General features: G+C 26.4%; 1 protein-coding gene across 1 annotated transcript in view; it reads left to right on the forward strand.

The window, feature by feature from the left end:
- Positions 1-24,385, forward strand: part of LOC101238882 (E3 ubiquitin-protein ligase UBR2) — a 145,998-nt gene that overhangs the window by 120,334 nt on the left and 1,279 nt on the right. The window contains exons 40-45 of the mRNA XM_065805726.1: positions 4,180-4,401; positions 4,482-4,584; positions 10,586-10,725; positions 19,074-19,194; positions 19,966-20,013; positions 23,642-23,722. Coding sequence (XP_065661798.1) covers positions 4,180-4,401; positions 4,482-4,584; positions 10,586-10,725; positions 19,074-19,194; positions 19,966-20,013; positions 23,642-23,722 — 715 coding nt within the window. The remainder of the gene's footprint in view (positions 1-4,179; positions 4,402-4,481; positions 4,585-10,585; positions 10,726-19,073; positions 19,195-19,965; positions 20,014-23,641; positions 23,723-24,385) is intronic.

Consider the following 24,385-nt stretch of genomic DNA (forward strand, 5'->3'; position numbering starts at 1 on the left):
TGTTGTATTGATTAATAATTTATAATTATCTTTGTTGAGTCTCTTTATGTTCCATATGGAACCCTTTGATGTTGTAAATGTTTTAACTTCTTGAAGGTAGAATTTACAACATCAAATGGTTCCATATGGAACATAAAGAGTCATATTACTTGTAATAGTAAAAATGTAATATACTATTATAGCAACTTGAATTGTCAACCTTTTATAATTGAAACTAATTTTTTACTTAATTTATTTTTAAATGAAAGAGTAAAGGAGGTTTTTTCAAATATCCAGCCAGTAATTGCATTTAAACAACCACCCAATCTGTTAAGAATACTGGCCTCGGCAAAATTCTAATTAATTGATAATGAAATAGGATTATTTAAATGTAAAAATAATTGTTGTAAAATATGCAAATTCTACCATCAAGAAGTTAAAACATTTACAACATCAAATGGTATATGGAATGTAAAGAGTCATATAACTTGCAATAATAAAAATGTAATATACTGTTTAAAATGTCTATCTTGCGATATGAAAACTACATACATCGAAAAAGCTTATAGTTTAAGACTTCTTACAAATGGACTTATTTCTAGTTGTAGAAGCGCACAATCAACAGATAGGTTTGGTAACCATGTTTCTAATTGCCAACGCGCACATAATATTTATTTATAAACTTTGGCATAAATATAATTCTGACATATATAAAATTCGCCGAATGGTCACACACGAGCAGTGAATGCCTGAGGGAAGAAATGAAATACATTAGAATAAAGGAGAATTATTTTTCAAACAAAGCATATTTTGACAGTTGTCAAGACAAAAATAAAGATTAATAGAGGAATATTTAAAATAAGACAGACAATGCATCTAAACAGTACTAACAATAATAATAATTAAAAAAAAAAATTGTTATATAAATACTAATATGAAATAAGATAAACAAAAAAATATATCACCAAACAAAAAATAAATAAAACAAAAAATACATTAAAAAATAAAAAGTATGCATACAACAAAGAAAGGCCTCAGAATGAAAAAAAACATTAATGCCAATGTGTAAACATAATTTGTGTAGTGATTAAGTAATAAACATCTCCTCAGAGTCGCGTCTATTATTACTGGCATTTCGATGAGGATCAGCACTTATAACTAGTTTATCCCGTCAGACAAACATCATCGCCACTTATGCTTTACCCCGCGACTTACGCCTATTCCATACTGCAGTAAAAAAGGATTCACTACAAATAACTAAAACCCAACCATACCCAAATTTGTAAAGCACTAATATTTTTTTAATGATATGAAAAGTGTTAATCTACTGCACAATATAAGTAAAAATAATTAAATAAATCACTTACCATACCAACGGTAGAAAAAACTACGCACAATAAATTAAAATTCAAATAAAAACGCCAGAAACAAAACTAAAAACAACTAAAGTGTGTAAACAGAAAATGCTAATAAATTTTCCCTAAGACCATTCAAACCACATAGGTACTTCCAGCACAAATAAACCAAAAACAATCAAATGGCAATATACCCTATTAAAAATCCTTTTAAAAATAAAATAAAACATAATAGAGTATTCAAAAAACTCTAACGTTGTCATAGATACTTCATTCGAATTTTGTTAACCAATCTAAAGTGTAAGAAAATGAAACAACCCGTGCAACTTAAAATCATAACTAAAAATCAAGTATATTAGAAAGTAGAAAAAAACATATATATATCGCCTGCAAAAATGTAATGATTTAAACATGTAGTGAAGGTTATAAGAAATTCTCTGAATAATAATAAAAGACGAAAATTGTGTTTGTGAAAATAAAAATAAAGCCGAGTAATGAACGTACAATAATATAGCACAAAAACTCCTTGATAACAGCAACAACATGAAAATCAGCGGATAAATTATACACCGAAGAATATTGTAATAAGATCAACTAAATACTAAAATAAGACCAGATAAATTTAAGCCAAATGAGTGGTTAAAAAATTATTTTGGGTGATAAAGCAATTTTTGTTCAGCTAATAATGATCTTATGTGTTTGTATTGAAAAATAAAATTGTCATGTATCATGAGCAAAGGGGGGCGGGGCGGTGGGTTAATCTTGTTCTCTTTTTTATAAGAACTTTTTTTTTTAAACCAATTTTATAAAATAATTTCTTCATTTTTTTATACTAGATAAAGTTTTTCTACTTTCTCTGCCCTTTTAAATTTTTTTTCATTTGTTTTTTTAACGTTTTTCTAGCTTTTTTAACTACTTTGCTGCATTGTTTTGAAAATGATTTGTATTTAAAAAGTTGTTTGTAATTTCAGATTTTTTAGTTCTTGAGTCTATAAAACCACATTGTATATATATATATAAATATATATATATATATATAAATATATATATATATATATATATATATATATATATATATATATATATATATATATATATATATATATATATATATATATATATATATATGTATATATATATATGTATATATGTATGTATGTATATATATATATATATATATATATATATATATATATATGTATATATGTATGTATATATATATATATATATATATATATATATATATATATATATATATATATATATATATATATATATAAAATTTGAAATGTGTTAATAACCAATATAAATAAAGTAGTAGTCAAACAAATAAACACTGCAAAGGAAACATTCATTTCTTTTATTGTTACTATTAAGTAATTTTAATGAAGGTAAACTAAATTTAAGTTTAATATTTTTTAGTACTAGAGGCCTTTTAAAAAATCATCAGTAGTGCTATTTTTTATCAAAATAATATTTTGCTATTTTTAAACAAAAAATGATCGTTATCCATTGTTTAATCTAATTAATTTTCCATTGTTGTATTGATTAATAATTTATAATTATCTTTGTTGAGTCTCTTTATGTTCCATATGGAACCCTTTGATGTTGTAAATGTTTTAACTTCTTGAAGGTAGAATTTACAACATCAAATGGTTCCATATGGAACATAAAGAGTCATATTACTTGTAATAGTAAAAATGTAATATACTATTATAGCAACTTGAATTGTCAACCTTTTATAATTGAAACTAATTTTTTACTTAATTTATTTTTAAATGAAAGAGTAAAGGAGGTTTTTTCAAATATCCAGCCAGTAATTGCATTTAAACAACCACCCAATCTGTTAAGAATACTGGCCTCGGCAAAATTCTAATTAATTGATAATGAAATAGGATTATTTAAATGTAAAAATAATTGTTGTAAAATATGCAAATTCTACCATCAAGAAGTTAAAACATTTACAACATCAAATGGTATATGGAATGTAAAGAGTCATATAACTTGCAATAATAAAAATGTAATATACTGTTTAAAATGTCTATCTTGCGATATGAAAACTACATACATCGAAAAAGCTTATAGTTTAAGACTTCTTACAAATGGACTTATTTCTAGTTGTAGAAGCGCACAATCAACAGATAGGTTTGATAACCATGTTTATAGTTGCCATAATAATTGGATATTGCACATAATACTATTATAGAACCTTTTTTCCAACTTTTTGTTTTTTGAATGAAAAAAAAAATGAAAAAAATTTAATTTCCTATGAAAAATATCTCCAAAAACATGACACTTTTAGATGACATTTCCAGTTTAAAATCAAATAAAAAATTGACTATAATAGTTATAAAGATTAAGCAATGGATAGTTATCATTTCCTGTTTAAAAATAGGAAAATATTATTTTGATAGCAAAAAATTGATTTTTTGAAAGGCCTCTAGTGGTAAAAAATATTAAACTTAAATTTAGTGTACCTTTATTTAAATTACTTAATAGTAACAATAAAAGAAATAAGTATTTCATATGTTGTATTTATTTGTTTGACAACTTATTTGATTAAATTAAGTAAGCTAAAAATAATATTAGTTTGTAATTTGGTCATAGTTTGTAATTGGTCATTTGGTTATTACCAAGATGAAAACAATTTATTACTGCAAGTTATTTGATTTTTACTGGAAAGCTGTTTAGTTTATAAAAATTAAATTACAAAAATAACAATAATAATAATAAATATTATTATTATTGTTATTATTATTATAGTTGTTGTTGTTGCTATTAAAATGCACTTAAGAGAATGATGAAACAGTTTTATTGTTTATCAATGTTTAACTTCTTGTTTTAGTTTTTTGTGGCAAATTAGAAAGCGACATTTCTATCGTAACATTGGATGTTTTTGGTGTTATGATTAGCTTACGATTTATTGTCACAGCTGTTCAGCATTTATTCCAAAGCTCAGTATGGTTTCCTTTTGCATCACATTTACTTGATGATGTAGCTTTTAAGTTATGCTTAAACACATATATCATAAAATGTTTTATAACTGCGCCATTATATTTAAACAAAGGTAAATTATTAAGGTATTTACATAAAGAGTAGTTAACCTTTGAGTTCTTGTAGATTGATCAGTTTTTTCTTTTTTTAAAGATCATAAGGATGGTGAACTAACGGCAGATACTGATATACCAATTTTGACAGAAAATGAAAATGAGGTTGTCAAAACATTTGCAACTTTAAAATCATTTTGTGGGTAATACATATTTAAAAGTTTCATCATTTTTTATTATTTTATATAAATTTATCTTCTGTTTATTTACTTTGCAAATCACAATTACAGTTCTACAACTGTAATTGTGGTTTGTAATACCGCTCCATTTAAAGGATCTCGGAGCAGGATCTTTGATCACTTTTTATGGCGCCATAGTTCTTAGTTCCTTTTGTTCAGATATTTATGTTTTTAAATTATTATTAAATTATTTTTTTAATAGTTTACAACAATTTTTCTTATTAAAAAGGGCCAAGCATAAAAATTTATTTGTTAATAGAAGATTGTGTGTTCTTTTTTATTATACTTATTTACAAGATAAATTTATAACAATCGATTGTGTCAAAAAGTTTAACAAAAAAGATTAAATTCATTTTTATGTTGTTTATGAAAAAAATTGATTTCACTACAATAAATTTAAAAAAACCTATTAAAAACATAAACAAGTGACTTAACAATTATTGAAAGTTACATTTTGAATAAATAATTTCAATATTTATAACTTCTATTAAGGTTTATATAAAACTCTTAAATGAGCTACAAAATAAATTCTATTAGGCCTGTAACCAGACTTTTTTTTAGGAGGGTGACAAAATTTTTACTGTAGCCAAATGCTTTTTAAAACAAAATTTGAAAGTCATTTTTTAAAAGAATCATAATTAAAAACACAAAGTTTTCTGCAATTTTTAATATAATGTAACTAATGTAAATAAACAACAAACATTTGGCCTCGACGATAAGTATTCAATTAACTACAGCAATTGTTAATCGTCATAAAGAAAGAGACAAATTCTAATCTTCTCAGATCTAATTTTGCAAATATTTTAACGGCCACATCTAAATCGAAGTTATAACCATAGTGGATGTGCGTTAAAGTGAACTTGGAAAGTTGTTCCTGTCCTTGTGTTGCTCTTGTGTACAAATGAATGTGTCGAATTACACTTCCAGTTTTTTCACATTCTGTGGTAGTGACTGGAAGAACACATCTTAGAGAAAGAACAATGTAAATGTAAACTTATCTGGCTTACATTCTTTAAGAGCACTAGCAGCACTTGAGGTCACATAGAAAGTCCTGAAAGTATTCACGCAGATAATAGAAGGTACAAAACCTAACAACTCAATTGTATCTGATGATTTAAGTTTATCTTTCAGTTCAACTAATATATGATCTATAAATGGAATGATGAGAGACCTTTTGAAATATTCTTTTAACATTTCAAAGGGCAGATTTGCTCGATGAGATTGTTGACCTATGTATACTTGTGGCGTTTTTGACTTTACATTTGATTTTTTGGTAAGACTTGATGCATGCTTATTTAGTCTATGACATGTGTAATAGATGTATATTGTTTTTGGTTGAATACTCAGAAATTGGGCTTGTACACCTGATAACAAACTTGCCATTGATGCTGCACCATCACATCCTTGGTCTCTCATTTTTCAATATTCAAACTAAGGTCATGTAAAGTTTGCTTAATTTTGATAAAAATATCTTTTGACATCTTCCATTTTTACAAATGCCAGAAACTCCTCACATTTCCATGTTTCTTATCAACAAATCAAAGTACAAGAGATGTGTGGTGAGAAATAATTGATTCTGCAAGGACAAAAAAATATTTGGTGTCCTTTATTTCTTTTATTATAGAAGCTTGTACCATACCTTTCATAATACTGAGACAATTTTCATAATACAGATCTCAATACTGAGACAATCTTTCATAATACAGATCTCAATTTGAACCTTTGCTGAAATATAACAAGCATTTTTCAATTTTTACAATTCACTATTAGAATCTCCCATTAATTTAAGCAGTGAAAAAAAGTTACCAACATTCCAAGTTTATCTACATTTTCAAGTGTACCACGCAGAGGTATACCTTTTCCACAATAAATAACAGCTTTCATTATACATTTCAAAATTTGTGAATTGCATTTGATTTGTTCAGCAAGTTCTTAATGTCAATTGACTGTCAATTTTAAAACTTTCAATTGACAGTCAATTGACTGTCAATTTTAAAAAGAAACATTTTAAGTGTTGGATGAATAGTATAATATTCGTCCAAATGACGAATATTATAAAATTCAACCAACACTAAAAATGTGATAAACTCATTTTAAGTGTTGGTTTAAGTGTTGTGATAAACAAATAAAATTTTTGTGATAATCTAATTTTTCTTTAAGCTTATTCAAATTATTAAAGGGTTTGTTAACAAAAAACTCTTTATTATCTCTTTTTTTTTAAAAACAGAGCACAGGAGCCACAAAACAAACCTTGTTGCACAACAGAATAGCATGCCCAATTAACATTTGTCTATCCATTTGATCGAAATTATTTCGGAAAGTCTGTTGGTTAAATATATTTTGTGATGTATTAAATTTTGATTTTAGGCAACATCTTTATTATATTTTGCTGTGCTATATTCACTTTTTTTAAACCAGTTCTGTTATTTAGTGTTGCTATGTAATAAAATTTAATTGCCATTTTTGCAAATTATTATGTTTTTTTAATTGGCAGAACTAAGAATTTTAATAAAGCTTGAGGCAACAAAACAAAATTTAGTAAAGTTTTGAAACCGACCCATTTTTCAAAAGGAGAGTGACATCCACCCTACTCATCCTCTAGTTACAGGCCTGCAATATTCTATACAATATAAATTTTATTTAAAGTTATTATATATATATATTCTATTAATATTTATAATAATATTTATATATGATAAATTTAAAAATTTTAATGATTTTTTTGTAAACAAAATGTTTAACTTTATAAACAACTGAAACAACTTTTTAAACAGTTTCTTTTTATATGAACTTTTAAAAAATTTGAAAAGATATTTATGAAAAGCAAGGAGATTTTCTTACAACATAAAATGCTTTTGAAATTAAGCTACTTTAAATCTCTGTGTAGAAGCCAATGATATTTTTAAGTTATATTTAGTTTAATTTACTTAATGGATAAAAGTATATCACAGTAAATTTACCTATAAACTAAATCAAAAGAAGCAGTTAAGTTACTTAACTAATAAATTTGCTTAATATACTCAAAGACTGACAAATGTTAGCTAAACAAATGTTTTTATTTATATCTTATATATTGTTAACACATAACAAGCTTTTACCTCAAAATTATTTTAACAAGTTATCTTAAATAAAATATGAAAAAGGTGATACCATTTTTTTTATATTTTCATTTTATTTAAAATGGTATCAAGAATAAAAATTTTTTATAAATACGCAAGTTGTTTTAAGGATTTTTTTAAAAAAAAGAAATCTATTTAAACAAAAGAATTTTAGTCTTCTAAAATTCTTTTATTCAAATTATTTTTAGATTGAAATTTCAAATTAAAAAAAAAAAAAGTTGGAAAAATTTAAAAAAATTTTAACCCTCAATAATTATAAATTTGTATAATTTATAATTATTGAGAGTTATTACAGCGACATCTGCTATACCCAGTGGCATAGCAAGGAGTATTCCTGAAAGTTAAATGTAGATCTAGCTAAAGAACAATATCAGATTTAGAATACAGTGTAAGTGAGGAAGAAAGTTTTATTTAAATCGTTTTGAATAGAGTGAAAGTACCGCAAACCAGACATTCTTCACAAAAAGCTTAAAAAAAAAATTTAATATTGAGAATTTTTAGGATTTTTTTTCTTCTAGAATATAGTTGTTTATTTACCCCTTGTAGTTGTAGTTTTTATTTTTTTTAAAAAACGATCCACTATTTATAAAATTGTCCCCAGAAGCAGACAGTTCCAACTTATTTTAAAAAAAAAACATATATAAATTGATAAATTCAATATTTTTATATTAAATGTTAAAATATACACATAATTATAATACAAACAGAAAAAACAAGCTTAAAGTATAAAAATTTATAAACTAGGTTCTGCAACTTTTTGTGCAAAAAAATTCTTTGCTTTTTATATATCTTTTTGGGAGACATGGTTCACAGAGCCATGAACTGTAACTTAATTTTTCACAAGTTTTCCATAAAACTTCCATCTCTAGCTTTTCATTTTTAAAAGTTTTTTGGGCACTTTTTGTACATTTTTTTGGCCTTCATGGCAGAAATTTCTTCTTCTGCTGCTGCAACTTTAACATATGTTCGTTTCAATCGCTTTGTTTCTTCTCTTAACTAGTTTAACCATGCTTCTTCTGTAAAAGCTTGACTAGCTACTGTTTTGACATTTCTTGTTATTTTTGCTGGATGTTTGTAAGCATTAGGAAATTGAAATTGCTTCAAGAGAGCTATTTCAAGACTGATTTTTACACAAGTCTTTTTAAGAAGTTAAATTTAGAGTAGGAATTGAAGTTGGGGTTGCAGGCAGAATTAAAGTTTGTGTTCGTTGAGCAGTTGGAGACAAAGAACTTGGCTGCTTGGTGATTTTTTAACTGTTGATGATGTTATTAATGTGTTATTAAATGTTTGACAAATTTGTAATTTTGATTTGTCAATGTTATCTTAATTTAATGGAAATAGCCCAGTGTTTTCAAAACTAGCAATAAGTTGAGTGTAAACTTTGCTGCTTCTATACAACTGTGCAAGAAGAAGATTTTTTTGGACAAGCAGCTGAAACCACTTTCAACATAAGTTTTTTATAAAATATCATGCCAAGCATCATTTACATTGCAAAATACACCAACATCAAGAGGCTGCAGAATGTGAGATGAATGGGCAATAATCCAAATTAGTGTTATATTGTTTTCTTTACACTTTAAGGCTAGATTTAATGACACATGTGTGCTGTGGCCATCCAAAAGTAAAATATGTTGACCACTAATTTTTTGAATGTAAGGAGTAAACATTTCATCAAGCCACTGCAAAAATTGATTACTTTCCATCCAACCAGATGGGAATGTTGTGTAAAGTGTGTTTGGTATCCTCCTTTTATCCAATCATCAGAGAGGCTATTGTTTGAATTGTAAAATTGAATTGTAAAAGCTATTTTCAATCTTATCCAATTCACTTTATTGTCTCCTTAGTGTAAGGCTTCTTGTTTGTTTTATTCTCTCACTTTTCATTACAAAACAATTTGAACGAAAAAATTGATCGAAAACGTCAACTTAAAAACCATTTGAATGAAAAAAATTAATTATACTTAAATTTTTAATAGATCTAAAACAATATAAAGAGGTTGCGTCACAAAAATAAAGAGGTTGTGTCACAAAAATAAAAAGGTTGTGTCACAAAAATACTGAAAAGCTGTTTTGTTAAAACAGCTTTTCAGTATTTTTTTATTGTTGTTTTACAATAACAATTTAATACTATTTAAAAATAACACGGGTTTTATTGTAAGCATGAATTTATTAAATAGTTTTCTATAACTAATTAAAGTGATTTAAATTTTGTAAAATTTGCGCTTTTACTTTTGTTACTTTAACTTTTTTCATGTTAATTTTATTTAAAATTTTATCTTGTTAAGTAAAAACAATTACTAAAAGTAATATTGTAATAGTATTAAATGTATTACTTGCTCATTACATTATAACTTCATTACACTATAATGCAACTTAAACTTTAATGATTACTTAAGCTGTAAATTATAACAGTAACTTATGCTATTTTAAGCTCCGCCAAACAAGAAAATTATAATATTCTTTCATTTTTTGACTGGTGTGAAAATTCCCAAAATTCTCACATTTAAATATGAGAAATTTATATTAAAAAAAAACAATTGTGAACTAATGTGCAAAAGATACTATTTTATACTAATGCAACCCCCCCTCCCTAGTTTGAGCTTTGTGTATATATGTATATATATATATATATATATATATATATATATATATATATATATATATATATATATATATATATATATATATATATATATATATATATATATAAACACACACACACACACATTTTAATGTTAATATATATATACTTTTACTTTTTATATATATCTTTTACTGTTAACAGTAAATGTAATTGCAACTGACACTTAATAAAAGACAAAAGTGTATATACTAGTCTTTTTTTAGCATTCAAATTGACACACAACAAATTAATGGTCATCTTTTAAAGAAGCATGTGGTTGATTCATTGTTACCTTTTCTGCGATGCTCTGCCTATTTCTTTCATTTTTTGACTGGTGTGAAAATTCCCGAAAGTCTTAAAACAGGTTTTTTTTTTGTTTTTTTGATATTTTTTAGTATTGCATATTAATATTATCTTATTTTTTAATTTAGTTTAATTTTATAAGTTATATTCTTTTCAGTACAATGTAACAAAAAATAGACAATAAAATTTATATGTAAAACAAAATGAAAATTTATACATTTATAAATATATACATTTATGTATGTATGCATGTATGTAGTTACATACATGCATGCATATTTATAAATATATTTATGTACGTATGTTGATACATACACAAACGCGCGCCTACACACACATATACATATATTAGGGTGTCCCAAAAAAAAAATTTTTTTCAGGCAGTTTTGTGTGTCATTTTGTCCATTAAAAGCAAACATATGGTTTTTAAAAAATTTTAAAGTTTGATCCCTGCCCTTGTTTTAAAAGTTTTACCCCTTTTGTTGCCCACTTAAAAAAAGCAGCTCAACATTTAACAGTGGTTTTAGGCTAAATATGAAAATATAATACTTCAATTAAACATGTTTTTGTATCAAGAACTGTTAAACTATAAAATTGTATGCAAAGTTTGAGATAAAGAAAGTTTTTACTATGAATGTAGTTGTTTTCTTATAAATAGTTTTATATTTATTTAATTTGTAATTATTTTTTTTTGTTGAGATGTTTGATAAAATTGTTGGGAAATTATTACCCTTGAAGCAAAGATATTAGTTATCTCCAACTAATGGAGATGTTTTACGTCGTTTTCTAAATCTTACAAGGTTTGATTTGAAACTAACTGGTAAGAAAGAAGCTGCATCCTTCATTTGCGAAACAGTGAATGTATTTTGGAAAATGGCAGGAATTCAAACAAAACAAAAAAAAAATACCGTTAAAATGATACTGCATCTGATACATCGAGAGAACTTGATTAAAGTGTAGACAAAAAATGTTATATTGGTGTAGTAAAAATGTAGAAAAAAAATATTATACTTCTGCGTTTTACTGATAAGTTGTCATTTCTGTTTGACATTGTAGATCAAATGCAGAAGTATTGATTAGAAAAGATACCTCTCGTGACATCAATAGTCAATTTAGATTTAGATTTTCTCTCAGATCAGAATCAATTAAAAAAACAATTTTTTGGTTCATTAGAGTTATACTATGAAAGTAAAAAGAAAGCAGCAAAAAGAATCACAGAAAGTAAAAGCTATTGAAAAAGAGAAATCAAGAAAAGAAAATATAAAAAAAGATAGATCCAATGTACTGCCAGAATTTGACGGTGAAGATTTCAATAAAAAGAAAGAAAATTCTATTACTAGACAAAAAAAAATTAGGATATTAGAATATCCTAAAGTTTCTTTAATGGTTGATAGGTTGAATCTATCCAACAGAGAAAGATCTGGTAGCTATCATTAAAGGTCACAATTTGGATGAAATATCTATCTCAAAAAGCACTGCAAGCAGATCAGGTAATAAAATTTGACCGCAAGTTTCCGATGACATTAAAAAAAAACATTCATTTCACCCACATGCTCTTCCATTCACTAAGATTCAAAGCTGTTATCTGAGGTAGATGGTAAAATGCGGTAGTGGTGTAGTGGTAGAGTGCTCGCTTCATTAGCAAGAGGTTCCGAGTTCGATTCTCAACACGTTCCTGGTAGTACCGTGTTCAACTTGTTTGTCCGCGCAGCGGTCTTGTTCGTTAAGGTTCATGTTTTGGAGCTATAGAGTTGGGAGAGGGTTATAACCACAAGTAGCCTCCTCATCTGTAGTGGCCTTCTTGGCCTTGGGGAGGTGAATTACAAAAAAAAAAAAAGAATGCTTGGCTATTGTGAAAATTTTTTTTGTCTGGTTTACTTAACCTGATGTCTCAAAAAATATTAAGAGATGATTATCAAGAATGTTGCCAACTTGCTTTGCAATTACTGAATGCAAAACAAATAAATGTACAGTGGCACAAACCTAGGGCTTTCAATTATGTTAAATGGATGTGTATAATTTTGTACGCATCAAAAATGTTTGCTTTTGCTGAATTATGAAGAGTATGAAGAAAGTTATATAGAGAAATTCCATGTACAAACAAAATTGATGCACCATTTAATAACTCAGAATTCTACAAAGAAATGTTTCTTTTTAAAAAAAATGACAAATGATGTTGCTGTTGCTGCCAATGATGTTGCTGTTGCTGCCTTCGAAACATTTAATCTGCATCTTTGGTATTTAACCAAAGATGTCTCTCATCTCATCATCTCCTCTCTCATCTCCGAAGAAATATCTCCTCTCTCACTATTTTCTGGTAAAGTGTCTGATTGTGGTAAAGCTAAAATTGCTAAAATAATATTTAAAAATATAAAAGAAAACTGGGAACATGGTTTAGGCTTTCCACAATTTCCCCTTTTGAAAACAAGTACTTGCTTAACTGATTTAGTTGAACCAAAATCAAGCAACATTCTAAATTTATTTGGATATTCAAACAAAGATGGTGGTTGGTTAGCCCAATCCCCAAGGTTTTGGAAAGCTAACAAAATATTTTCAACACATGTTTGAGCATATTAAATCATTGAACAGCAGAACAACCTAGTTCAAGACTATGCAAAATCTATAACCAAAGATGAAGAGCAGAAAGAATTTCTTTTATGTGCAGTAGAACACCATCTGAAAATTCTTCCACAGATAAATAAACAAGCAATTAAAAAACTAAATTTTTGAAAATTTAAACAATGCTTTAATTTATATTAATAATACCTTTCAAATAATTTTGTTTTTTTTGTCATAATTTTAGAAAAAATGACTTTATTTTTGAATTTCTTTGTACTTGGTTCCAGTTTAGTCCATTCGAGTGAGTCAAAAAAAATGAAATTCAAAAACGATTATTTTTTCAATTTGGATATAGGATATTTTGATTATCCAAAAGAAAAGTTACAGGGGACAAGTTTTTCTTCATTTTTTAATTTTTCAAACTTCGCAATAAATATAAATTTTATTTAAGACAAAAAGCAGTTAATTTCATTGACCAGATTTTATAATTCTTTAAGATAATGATGTCTTTTAATATTTCGTTATCATAAATTGCAACTAAGTATCTTGGAAATATCTTAAATTTTATGCTAAGTTAACGGTGTTTTGAATTTTTGTACGTGATTTAAAAGGTCTAATTATTTGGAAAAGTTAAAATGTTAAAAAGTTTCAATGAAACTGATTTTTTTTAATTTGCGCATTTTTAAGTTACTGAGTTGAATTGCTAATATGTTTTGAACAAAAAGAATTAAATAGAAAATTTTTTCTTCTATGACATTTTAGCATTGTTTTATTGCATTACCCACAGACATATCATGCATGGACATATATTCATCTGTGGGTGATAATTAGTTTCTTTAGTTTTAAAATGTTTAAATCGTGTATTTTTGATAAGAAGAAAGTGAGTTGAAGATTGCAAAAAGATTGCAAAAGAAAGAAGCAAGAGCAAGAGGTAAACCAATCTACATCTGATATTGAACAGTCCTTTTTATCTCCACAGAATTTTGGAAAAGCGCTTAAAAAATTACATGGATTACATGGATTACAGGATTACATGCGGATTCCAACAAAAGAGAATACCTTTTGAAAGAAATTTATAAAAATGAAAATATACTACTTTCTGATATTTCAGAATGAGGCTCTGACTAAACCAGTTTGGACAATGTTGATTTTTATTTGCCAGAAGAAATCAAGCAACCGCTAACATTTTTGTTAGAGAAGTTCGTATTGCAGCGTTAGCAATTGCCAGATTATATACGTCATGTGTATAAAGCCATAAGGTATATGTTGCCAAAATGTGTCAGAAAATGAATTGATTATACAAGTAAGTAAAATTGTTATTTCATTTGTAATATGGTAACAAAATTTAATAATTTTGTATTAAACTTTTTGGTATATTTATAAACTATCATCCATTTATATTTTTAATTCTTCTAAAATCAGATAAATTTCAGTGAAAATTACACCATAATGGAGCAATGTGAACAATTGATAAGTTGTTGTCAAAATATTTGTAAATTACACTTTTTAACAAATGATCCTTTATTACAATTCAAAAACTCATGTGTCACAGTTTTTGCAACACCATATGGAAAGGGGGCAGTTAATGGCATAGGTGGATAAATAAAAAGGATGGTTTGGAACAGAACAGTCACAGAAAAAGGATGAGACTTAATTGAATGACGAGTAACATGAGAATTAAGTTTAGTAAATGTTGCACAAGTGGTGCTAGCTCTTTAGAGCAGTGTCAATTGGTATTTGTAGAAAAGAGAAAGAGAAGCATTATTACGACAATGTGATAATGATTGGAGGTTGGCCACATTAGATGTGAGAATATCAAATTAGCTGTAGAACAAGAAGATCGAAATCCATATTGATGATAAGAAAGTAAGTTATTGGATTTAAGATAAAAGATTAAGTGTTTGTTAATTAAAGATTCAAAAACCTTGCTTGTTATAGGAAGAGGACTAATGGGGGGAAAGGGGGGTAGTTAGACAAGTCAGATCACTCTCCAGAATTTTTGAAAATAGGGATTGCAGATATATATATTCCCAAGAACTTATATATATATATATATATATATATATATATATATATATATATATATATATATATATATATATATATATATATATATATATATATGTAAGTATATACATATTACATATTACATATACAGGGTGTTACCTAGAAATAAAATTTATACAGCGTTACCATAATATTGGGAATTTAGGTTGCTATCAGCTGGCGAGAAAAAAAAAAAAAAAAAAAAAAAAAAAAGGTTGTTCATTACAAAAGTTTCTAGTTTAAACGCTTATTTACAATATGGCTGTAAATATAGAATTCTTTCTTATTCATTTACTTTTTTTATAATAAGTGTAAAATTTAATTTTTTACAACAGAACTTTCGGATTGGTTCAAATTGCTACAAACAAAAATTGTAAAAACAAAAAAATCACCGTGAATATTCCGAGAAAAAAATTTCAAACATTAAATATTCACCAATTGTCTGTAATCTCAAATAAAAAAATCAAATCATTTACTTTGTAAATTATCAATTTACAAAGTAATTCTCATATTTTGAATTTTATGTTTTAACTCATCGACAAAGTACTCTAAAAAATTGTCGTCAAAACACTCCTTCGGACCTTCTGTTGCAATCATCATCAAGCTTTATAATGTGCTTTGACTGATTTCGAAGACGGTTTTTAACTATTTTTAATTTTGAAAAAAATCTTTCAACGCAAGCTACACTCAAAGGAAATATAATGAGTAACTTAGTTAAAAACATACAATTAGGATAAGCACTTATCAAAACAGGGTCATTATTTATCACTTTCCATAACTCTTGAGGGGTAAAATTGTTTCTTGACTTAATTAAATTATTGACTACCTCTTGATTTTTTTCTTTCGATATACATATATCCAAACTGTTTTCCCATTCTTGGCATTTAGTAAATAACATAATTTTGAGACTGTCAAATTCGGTTTTTGTCTTGGTTTCTGAGATATCTGGAACTTGAATTTGTAATGCTTCAAATTTGTTACTGCTTTTTGGTTTGCCATAGTGAGTAATAAGTTGCTCTAAGCTTTCTTTAACTATATAAAATAAAAAAACCATATAAAAAAAAAAACTCCCACCACTTCTAAGTGACTGGAGTACATTTTTGACAAAATCAAAGATAATGTTTATATGCTTAGCAATATATTTTGGAGATGTATATGTTGCATTTACTGGGCCAGACAAAACGTGCACCTTAACTTTCTTACAACCACACACAGCAATAAGTTTAATAATGTCTGAAAAATTATGCGTATGTGCCCAGTTTTTCATGGTTAACAAATGCGTGACTCAAAAGAAGGTTTTAATAGTGAAGCGAGAGTTACTTGTTTTTAATGTTTCTTGTGCAAGGGTATTTTCACACAGCATTTTTCAGATACTTAGACATTTCATCAAAAGCTTGTTTATTTTTTAAAGCTATAGTATGCCTATGCATTTTAAGTGATAGTTAGCACCCTCCAGGGGGTGATCTGCAAATTTGCCAGGGTTTTCAATAAATGCACGATTACTTTTATTTCCAGGGGAAAATGGTATGCAAACTTTACAAAACCAACCTTGTTTTGATGACGAATAAAAAATATCGAGAAATAACATCTCATACTTTTCTGTTGTTTTAAGTTGTAGGTCATCTGCATTTTTGATTGGTATTTGTGCTGGTTTGACTTTTTTTTTTTTCTTTTTTCAAAAACTGAAATTAAAGGAACTGCGTATACATTGTTTTCCCTTCCTGCTAATGTAGACTGATGAGGACTTTCACTTACTGCTGATGTAGACTGATGAGGACTTTCACTTACTGCTGATGTAGACTGATGAGGACTTTCATTTACTGCTGATGTAGACTGATGAGGATGTTTCCTTACAAAAGATGCAGGCTGATGAAAACTTTAGCTTACTACTGATTTACATTGTTGATTAAAGTTTTGCACACTTGTTGTTTCTTTGTGTTTCTCAAATAACGTTACAATATTTTTTGATTTAATTTTGTTATATTTCTTTTTAAAATAGTATTTTCCATTATTTGAAGGCATTTTGTTGTTGGTTTTATTTTATTGACTTGAATCTAAATTATTAATAGAACATCAAAGTCTTTCAAGAATATTAAGGTGTTTGAGGCGAAACTTTTTTTCAATAGAATAGAATTTTGTTTGATTAGAATGTTAAGTAATTAAAAATGTTTAATAAGAACTTTCACTGCTATATGGTTTATGGTAGAATTAAATTCAATAAACAACTAAGACCGGGGGAAATTTGTTCGCACAAGTAAATCATAGCGACAAATTTCTCTAAGTTGTAACTTAAGTATGTGTAAATTGAAAAAAAAATTGGTTTTTGTATTTGTTGATTTTGTTTTAGTAAATTGTAAAAATTTATGTAAATATAGTATTCGTTTTTTATGTTTTATGCAAATAATTTGTAACATTTATAAACACAAACGATTTGTTAACTTAATAATAAAACGCTTACACTAAAATGCTTTATCAGCAAAAATTTAGTTTACTAACAGTATTTTTAATTACCTTAATTAAAAACTTGTTGTTCTTTTATTTTAAAGTAATTTTGAAATGACACTTACCTTCACTTAAGTCATTTTTTGAATAATTACAATGCTAAAATCTTTGTTACTTTCCTAACTAAAGATAAACAGCATTCGTTGGTTTAAAATTTTTTTATTGTAAATAAAAAGTCTCAAATAAAAAACACAAATAAAAAAAACTATGTAACAAGTGAAATGAAAAAACTAAAGAACAGCTGACGTCAATTAAAAAATAAAGTTTTTATTTTATTTTTGAATAAATTGCTACGCTTTTTGAATGACTTTGAATTGAATGACTTGCTACGCTTTTTCGTTTGTAAAGAAAGTAATTGTTTTCCATCTAAGTCTGGTAATAACAGGATTAAAGGTTGTTTTTTTTAATAATTTTTCGAACTATTAAGAAATTTAAAAAAATTGGAATTGCCAATAACAGGAATGCGGAGTCCCAAAAAGGACTCCGGATTTGAAAGTCACAAAAAGATTACTTTATCCTAGTTTTTGGTATCCAGGAGCTTTAAAAATATAAATAAGTTTATGGACTACTAATAGGAAAAAAATTTAGAATTTTAAGTTAGAGGAACAATAATTTTTCGAGCCCGGAGTCCTTAGGTATAATGGTGGCAAGGACTCCAGGACTCCGGGCTTAAAAACAATAAGTTTCAAGACATTAAATCTCATGAATGTTTTTATTATAGCAGATAATAAGTCAACAAACATGTTTAGAGCTTCTGGACACTACGGACTTGGAAAAAGTAGAGATATAAAGCTGGAGTCCTTTTGGGACTGGGACTCCGCATTCCTGATATTTAAAAAATATATATATATTAAATTTTATAAATAATTTTATAAAAAAACTAGTGAAGGATTAGTATCAAGATTCCTGAACAGAATTAAAAGTTATTTATGTTACATTTATAAAAAATGGACTATTTCCACTAATAAGAAGAAAAAAAGTTACCAAAAATTAAAATAAGCAAAAGCTATTAAAAAGAAAATATAACATTTTTTGTCACATTTTACTGGTCATTCAAAACATAGATACATAAATACATGTTTTTTTAATTTTTGTTATTTTTTTAATTATAATAATATTGAAAAAAAAAACATTTTGTAAAAAAGATCTTCGTTTTAAATATTATAAGTTTTTAAATAAATGATTTTATTTGAATAATTTTTTTGGTGAATTATATTTATAACTTAGCTTTACTTTAAACTAATTTGTGATGATTGTAATTGTTTAAGAATGTATTTTGTGATGAATTATTTGCTCTTTTAGAATGTATTTGTGATGAACTATTTGTTCTTTTAACATACTTGAACATTCCTGTGAATATTGATGAGCTCTTAACATTAAATTGGTTAATGCAAGAAGAGAAAATGATCCAAATAACAAAAAGGTTCTCTTTTAATTTTATAGAAACATTTTTTTCTCTTTTTAAGATAAATATGACCAAGTTGATTTTACTGTTTGTTACTATTGCAACAAATGTCAACCACATTTAAAATTGCAACAAATGTCAACCACATTTAAAATTGCAACAAATGTCAACCACATTTAAAATTGCAACAAATGTCAACCACATTTAAAATTGCAACAAATGTCAACCACATTTAAAATTGCAACAAATGTCAACCACATTTAAAATTGCAACAAATGTCAACCACATATAAAATTGCAACAAATGTCGACCACATTTAAAATTTAGTTGCAGTCATAAACTACTAGTAAAAAATATTTTTGAAAAATTTCTTATATTAATATTTACAAACACTTAATATAGATAATTAACAAAATTTATCGAAACTCAAATTGGCTCATTGCAAATTCAACATGGTATTGATCTTAAAATATTTTAATGAATTAAAATCTAACATGAAGTTAGTAAATTTAGATAAATATTATGAAATAATAATAAATAATGCTAAGGGATTCAATAAGTTAAACTTTTTTTTTTAGCAGTTGAATAAAAATCAAAAGTACAAAAAATGATTAGAATGGAAAAACTAATGATGTTTATTTATAAAACTAATGAATTTAAGTTAAATGAAGTTAAAACAAAGTTACTTATTAAAAGTCATCTTTTTTTATGTTATAAATTTTACTTTTTAATTTTTAATCAAAACATAACTTTGTGTTTTTTGTTTTTAAACTTTTTATTTTATTTTAGGTGGTGTGAACACAAAGATGTTTACAATCTTTCTAGTATTAAAATAGAGTAAGTTTTTTATTTTTTTAAGAGTCAATTTATTTAAATGGTGTAAATACTATAAATATATTTCATTTGATAAAAGTTCCAAAAAAAAGAAGTTTTTTTATTATTCTTGCCAAAATGATAAGAAAGTAAATGATCTTGTATTCAAAAATAAGCTTTCTTTGATCACCAAAAATAAAAGATGCACTTTGTTTAAAGGCTCATTTACTTTAAAATATCCACACTAGTATATTATACAGGGTGGGTACTGGTCACGGAAATTATCAAAATGTCATGGAATTTCATTTGGTGATGGAAAAAATCATGGAATTCCTAAATTTTTATTAAAAGTCATGGAAAATTCATGGAATTTTTTAAAATGATCCTAATTTTTTTCTACTAGTGATATTTGTAGAATATTTGCAAGGAAAATTACATACATGTCTAGTCTAAGTCTTTTTTGAAAAAGATATTATTGCAGTTTAAGTTATAGATTATCTTTTTATTGCAATCAGTTAGGTCACTTTTTTTCAGAAATTTAAATTTCAGTATTTATCAAAATAAGATATCAGTTAAATAAATAATCAAATATGTTTTTAAATTTTGTTTGAGTTTGTATAAATCAATTATTCATGGTCAGGTTAGGTCACCCTGCTACTCGTTACATTTAATCCAGTACAACCTGTTTTATAGGATCAATTTATAGTTTAACTTGACAATAAAGACCCTTTAGTCGTCGGTTGAAAACTGATCTAAACCCCCTAATTTAGTTTTGGATAGGGGTAGGAGGAGCTCATAAATGTATTAAAATCTTCCTAAATCACAATAAAAATACTCATCCCTGATCTGCAAAACAGATTAACACTACAATAGGCATCCGATTGTAAAAAATTGTTTCTTAAAATAAAATATTTTATTTTTATTGTTGTGACTTTTCTTTTTATTGTTGATGAGTTAAATAAATATTATTTTTGTATGGCCACCTTTGTGCGATTTTTACATTGCAACACACCTGGTTACAGAAAAATTGTCAATAAAAACATTTTAAGCATTTTTTGTTCTGTATTTTTTTTTTTTTTTCTTTGCAGTTTTGTAAGAATGCTATCTCTAAATTCATGTTTTAACGCATGAATTTAGAAATAGCATTCTTACAAAACTGAATGTTTGCAATAAAGTAAAATAAATTCTAGTAAAAAAATTTTTAAAAACCCTTATAAAAACATCAATTGCAATAAGTGACAGTAATTAGCAAAAATAAAGGTTAATGATTTGTGTGATTATGAGTTTAATCCTTTATGGTTTAAAAGAAGTATTAATATAGTGATTTTATTATTTAGAATAAACTATGAATTAATAATATAAAAATGTCTAAGAAAAGTGGCAATTTCAATAGTGAGTGCCTAAAAGATTCTAGATTTTCAAATTTGATATCTGCAGACAAAACTGTATTGAGTGCAAGATGTAGACTTTTCATATCATCTTTTTTGACAAATGACCACTTCTATTAGAAAAATCTTCTTTATTTGAAGCACCTTCAAAGATTCCAAAATTTATTGAATGGTACATTCTTTCTGCTTGCACTCAGTGCAAAAATACTGTAAAATTTTAAGGTTGTAATGTTGCAGTTACTTACATCATGTACTGGTTTGAGTAAGTTGTTTAAAGTTATGTTTACGGATAGCAAAATTGTTTAAGGTTTTTTATTAAGTAGAACAAAATGCGGCCATTTAATAAATTTAGAATGTATCCTTATTTTAAAAATGCTTCTGGTTTTAAATTGTTACTATGAAACTTAAAAAAGATCCTAAAGGTGATCTTTCATGATTTACCTGCTAGATGAGGTGTCTATGTAAAAAAAAAACTGCTTTAAATAGTTTTCATTTAGGTAATGATATTATAAAAATATTTTTCTGGTTTTTAATGTTTATAGTGTATATATGGCTTTCAACCATTTTCTATGTTAAACTTTAACTATTATATTCTCAGCTTTTTACTTTCCATTGTCTTTTTTATTGTCCATTGTCACTTTCCATCATCACCACATCAGCAACTGATACATAAAATTTAAACAGAGCTATCATTTGTTTATTTATTATTTACTTTCTATTCTGTCCAACACGCTGTGTTGAGGATTAAACAGTTGCTGATAGAGCTATTAGTATTTGGGAAAATGTTGTTAAGGTCCTTTTATATTGGGAAAGTCTTATCAGAAGCTAAAGGCCCACATGTAAATTGTATGATATAGTGGTAAGTCATTATAAGGACAACTTTCTAATAACAAAGTTGGAATTTTTCAGGGATATTGCTTAGTATTTAAAAAAGTATTTGGTGGCTTTCCAAAACGATTCTCTGATGGTTTCTTTCCTCAATGACAGATATATTGAATACTGCAACCATTACATACCAACTTATCAAGCTTGATGTATCAAAAAAGCTAAATCAATTCCCAGCTAAATAAATACACCTTGGAACAACAGTCAAAATTATGTTACGCTCTAAAGATGTGAAAGAAATTGCAAGACACAAATCTGAAGATTGCATTAATTTGCTGGTTAAAATTGTTGAAAGACTGCAAGGTAGAAGTCCTTTTAAGCATGTTAGTGCGAAATGCAGCATGTAATATAGCATCCTCATATAGTATGATTAATAACAAAGTAGTTGGTTGATAAGTTCTATAGATCAAAGTTGATACCCCCTTTCTCCCTGAAACAGCTGATTCTGCCTAAAATCAATTTAAAGACTTTACAAAAATCTGTTGTAACATTAAATCAGGAAGAGTTCAGCCTATTCAATCGCCTGAAAGTGCATCTTAATAAGTTTTTAATGCCTTATTTGAATGGGAACAAACATTTTGAATTATTACCACTTTTTCTCACAGCCTGTGTACTGTACAAAGAGATTACACTTTTACATTTCAGTATAAAGACTATACAGTATTATCTTCATACTGTAATGTAAAAACATTACAGTATCAAGACATGACACTTTTACATTTCAGTTTAAAGGCATTACAATGTGATAAGAAAAATGCTTTTCTTATCACATTGTAACGCCTTTCTAATTTCTAAGCACTACAAATATTCTTTCAATTTAAAAATACTTTTTTAATTAAAAGAATATTTGTAGTGCTTAGAAATTTGTCACAACATGTCAAACTTTTATTCTGGTTTTTATATGTATAGTGAAGATTTTTGGTAAATTATTATATAAAAAATGTTTGTTATAAATATTTATTATATATGTTTTTTAATTTGTTGCGTTGTTACATTAAAATATAACAAGTTGCAATAAGAATTGGGATAGTTCAAAAATACATTTCCTCAAAAACAAGATGAATGAAAAATGTTTTTGTTTTTTTTTACTTAGCATTGACATAGGTAGATATGTTTTGTAAAATGTGATTACATAAAAAGTTTTTTATCCAATTCCATGAAAAAAAAATTATTTATGGGATTACATATTATAGATAATATGTACTTGTTTGTATAATTTACTTGTTATTTATATTTTTATTATTTAATTGGTTATTTTTAAATTGGTGCAGATATATTGTGACAATTTAAAGTTTGTGAAAATTTCTAGGTTGTGACACTTGAAATGACTTTTATTTGAATTTTTTGTATTTGATTTGATTATTTTTATTTTATTTTAGGAAGTGCTACTTTACTGCACGCCGATTGATCACCTTACCACATGATTATAGCTCTTTGATTAATATGGCCTCAGGCTTCAGGTAGTTTAATTTTATTTGTTTATACAGGCCATGGTCAACTGTAATGACAAGCAGATTAAACATATGGTTAACTGAATTTACAGAATGCACCATATTGCAAATCAATAAAAAAAACTGTAGCGCAATTTTTCTTTTGATTAGTAATAAGGGGCATGCAATCCAAAAAAAACGTTGGTGTTTTAATACATAATGAATTTCAGTTATATTTAATGTATATTAAATACAACTGAAATTCATTTTTTCCCCGCACTTCAATCCTTTGGAACTCTCTCACATCTTCATGTTTACCTAACTCATATTACCTAAAACTATTCAAGTCTTCTGTCAACCGTTTTCTTGCTCTATAAATCTACTCTTTTTTTCTTAGTAACTCCCAACTTAATAGTGGTTGCTTGCAACTTTGTTGGGAGTAAATTAAAATAAAAGAAAAAAAAATAGTTGTGACAACTTATAGTTCCGCAGTTTATAATTGTGACAACATTCCTGTCTTATTAAAGTGTTCCAGAAATTTTTTCAACTATTAAACAAGTTTAAGCAATAGTTATAGGAACACTGAATTGCTTAAAAGGTCGTTAGCAAAGCTTTTAAGTCTTCAAATAACAAGCTTCTATCTTATCTTGTGTTTTACTGCTGATTTTTAAACTGTGATAACAGAAAGATTGA

This window comes from Hydra vulgaris, chromosome 09 (genome assembly GCF_038396675.1).
Source record: "Hydra vulgaris chromosome 09, alternate assembly HydraT2T_AEP".
NCBI lineage: Eukaryota > Metazoa > Cnidaria > Hydrozoa > Anthoathecata > Hydridae > Hydra > Hydra vulgaris.